This window comes from Monopterus albus, unplaced genomic scaffold (assembly GCF_001952655.1).
Source record: "Monopterus albus unplaced genomic scaffold, M_albus_1.0 scaffold235.1, whole genome shotgun sequence".
Lineage (NCBI taxonomy): Eukaryota > Metazoa > Chordata > Actinopteri > Synbranchiformes > Synbranchidae > Monopterus > Monopterus albus.
Window position 1 is genome coordinate 724,625 of NW_018128115.1, and position 3,128 is coordinate 727,752.

Sequence of the window (3,128 nt, forward strand, 5' to 3'; positions counted from 1 at the left end):
GCAGACTCCCATGAACCATCCACCACCCTGAAGAGGGTATAGAGCTGGTCCAATGTTCCACGGCCAGGACAAAAACCACAAAGAAGAGAAAGAAAACCAGAAATCAGGTCATTGTAGAAAACACTGGGGGCAATTATCATGGGAAAAGAACCTTCTTGGTGAATTTTTTTTAATGAGGGATCACAGTCAGGTTTCCACAAAATGGTTAAAAAATAAAATAAAATAAATAATGTTATGTCAGTCTGAGCTGATTGGCTGTTGGAGACAAACAGTTGGTTGAAGTCATTAAATGGACATCATGATGGACGTGCTGTCTTTATAGAGATGCCGTTTGTTAATCAGCTGCAAAACCCAAAATCTAAGTTTTTCTCATAGCTGACATCAGATCGAACCATCACGTTGGGTCAGATGATGGCTGCAGGTGACGCCCGTTGCCCACCTTCAGCCAACACCGCTGTCCGTCCACTAGTCCCCTCATAGTTACTTCAGCTGCTCTACAGGTTTTCTGCAGTTTCCAGGAAACACAACCCTGATGTTTGTGTAATTTTGAAGTTTTGCCAGAGAAACAACTTCTGTCTGTTGCTGAAAGAGGAACATGTTTCTATGACAAATTTCAGTACTAATGACAAACAGTCCTGTATAGTCCATCCAACAATCGCTGGTTTTCAGATACAGATAAAACCTTATTAATTGATTTTATTTCTGACATCCTGAGACCGGACAGTTGTCTGCACATCTGACCACCTCTCTCACATTGTGCTACATTGTTGTAACAAGAAGTGTCCCTGTCAACTGACTGGTGTTATCAGACAGAACAGTACAGTAGGTGGACCACAAGGTAGATAATATCAGAACAATGAGCCTAAAGCATGGAAGCTGCTGCCGAACACCAGACCCTCCTGACACATGAACCACCAACCTCTGACAAACACAGCACACCTGCACTTCATCCCTGATTACATACTACCAGTATTATTATAGTGAAGTAGTGGTGTAAAAGGAAGTAGCTGTAAGTGTTTCTGTTCCTCTCAGCCTGTCTGCTGCTGTAACACATCTCCCCCAAGGATCAGTGAGTCATCTCTTAATACAGGTAAACCCAGTTATTTCACAATAAATGATTAAATCAGAGGGAGGAGACTAAAACGGAAAAACTGCTGCAGTTAGAGGAGGAACAACAGTCAGAAGAGGAGGGGTTCAACGTCACACTGCTGAAATGAAACTAAAAGTCAGAGCCACAGCGGAGCTGTAGTCGAGACAAGTCCCTGTTTCCCTCTGAGACAAAAGATCATCAGGTTCTTCTGGGCCACAGCAGAGTCTCTACCAAACGCTGGTGAGTACAGCTGATCATATTCACTGGGTCAACAACCAGGACCAGCACAGAACTTCAGCTCTGATCAGGAGGAAGCTTCACTCTGTTCATTTGATACTGACACTGGTCAAACTGGTTCCAGTAGGACACTGGCTGAGCTCCAGTTGATCCCAGTATAAACAGTCTCTGTGTCAGTTCTCAGGACTTTTGTTACTTGGATCTGAGTCTCTGTGGTTTGGACATGAGGTTCCCTCCTTTCCTGGTTCTATGGCTGTTTGCTGATCACTTCCTACAGTCAGACTGTGCTCTACTTCCTCTGGCTGTTTCACAGTAAAAGCTTTCCAACAGTGAACTGTAGGAGGCTTTTATTGTGAAGAGGCCAGAGGAAATACATTGTATCTTTTACCAAATAAGCAGAACTTTGAGCCACTCCACAATAAAGGTTGTCTACACAACAAGTAATGGACAAATCTGGATCCAATGTGTAACAAGCCTGAGTTGGCAGCGAAGTTTAAATGGTCACAGTTGCTCAGAGTACGATTTGGGTCGGGCACCTCCATCACAACACGGCAGGAATAACTCACTATTACCTGATATCACCAGAAATTTAACAGAATGGTCACAATTCTTCTGTTTCTACAAATAATTAAAACTGTATTTTATAATGTGTTCACACTCTCTGTGTAGATATGTCTGCCGCCAAACGCCGACGATCTGAAGACCAGTTTCTGTGCTCCATCTGTCTGGATGTGTTCACTGATCCAGTCTCCACATCATGTGGACACAACTACTGCAAAACCTGCATCACTCACCACTGGGATGTTAATGTCCCTTATATGTGTCCCATGTGTAAAAAGGTTTTCAAGAAAAGACCTAAGCTGAACATCAACACCTTCATCTCTGAGATGGTCGCTGACTTCAGACGTGAAGCCCAACAGAAAGCCAGCAGCAGCAGCTCAGAGCAACAAGCTGCCAAACCAGGAGAAGTTCCCTGTGATGTCTGCACTGGAACCAAAGTGAAGGCCCTGAAGTCCTGCCTGGTGTGTCTGACCTCCTACTGTGAGACTCACCTGGAGCCTCATCTGACAGCTCCACGTCTGAAAAAACATCAGCTGTTCAAGCCTGTGGAGAACCTGGAAGGCAGGATGTGTAGGCAGCACGATAAACCTCTGGAGCTGTTCTGTAAGACTGACCAGATGTATATCTGCGTCCACTGCCCTGTTTTAGAGCACAGGACACATGAGTTTGTTCCTCTGAAAGAAGAATATGAAAGAAAGAAGGCAGAGCTGGGGAAGACAGAGGCCGAGATTCAGCAGATGATCCAGAAGAGACGAGAGAAGATTGAGGAGCTCAAACAGTCAGTCAGGATCAGTAAAGAAGGTGCAGACAGAGAAATAGCAGCAGGTGTTCAGGTCTTCACTGCTCTTAAGGAGTCTGTTGGGAGAGGCCTGATCCAGCTCATCAAGGAGATCGATGAGCAACAGGAAACCACAGAGCAACAGGCTGAAGGCTTCATCACAGAGCTGGAACAGGAAATCTCTGAGCTGAGGAAGAGGAGCACTGAGGTGGAGCAGCTCTCACACTCTGAAGACCACCTCCACCTCCTCCAGAGCTTCTCCTCCCTGAAAGCTGCTGCACCCACCAAGGACTGGACAGAGGTCAGAGTCTGTCCTCCATCATATGAGGGGACTGTGGTGAGCGCTGTGGCTCAGGTAGAGGAGACGCTTAGTAAACAGATGAAGAAGCTGTTTGAGGCTGAGCTGAAGAGGGTCCAGCAGTTTGCAGTGGATGTGACTCTGGACCCTGATACAGCACATCC

At 45.8% G+C, this 3,128-nt stretch overlaps 1 protein-coding gene across 1 annotated transcript; it reads left to right on the forward strand.

The window, feature by feature from the left end:
- Positions 1-908: 908 nt before the first annotated feature.
- Positions 909-3,123, forward strand: LOC109971807 (E3 ubiquitin/ISG15 ligase TRIM25-like; the record flags this gene model as incomplete). The annotated part of the gene is made up of 2 exons (XM_020620291.1): positions 909-1,330; positions 1,997-3,123. A coding segment is annotated over exon 2 (1,125 nt), but the record flags the coding sequence as incomplete, so codon positions are not given.
- Between the last annotated feature and the right edge of the window lie 5 nt (positions 3,124-3,128).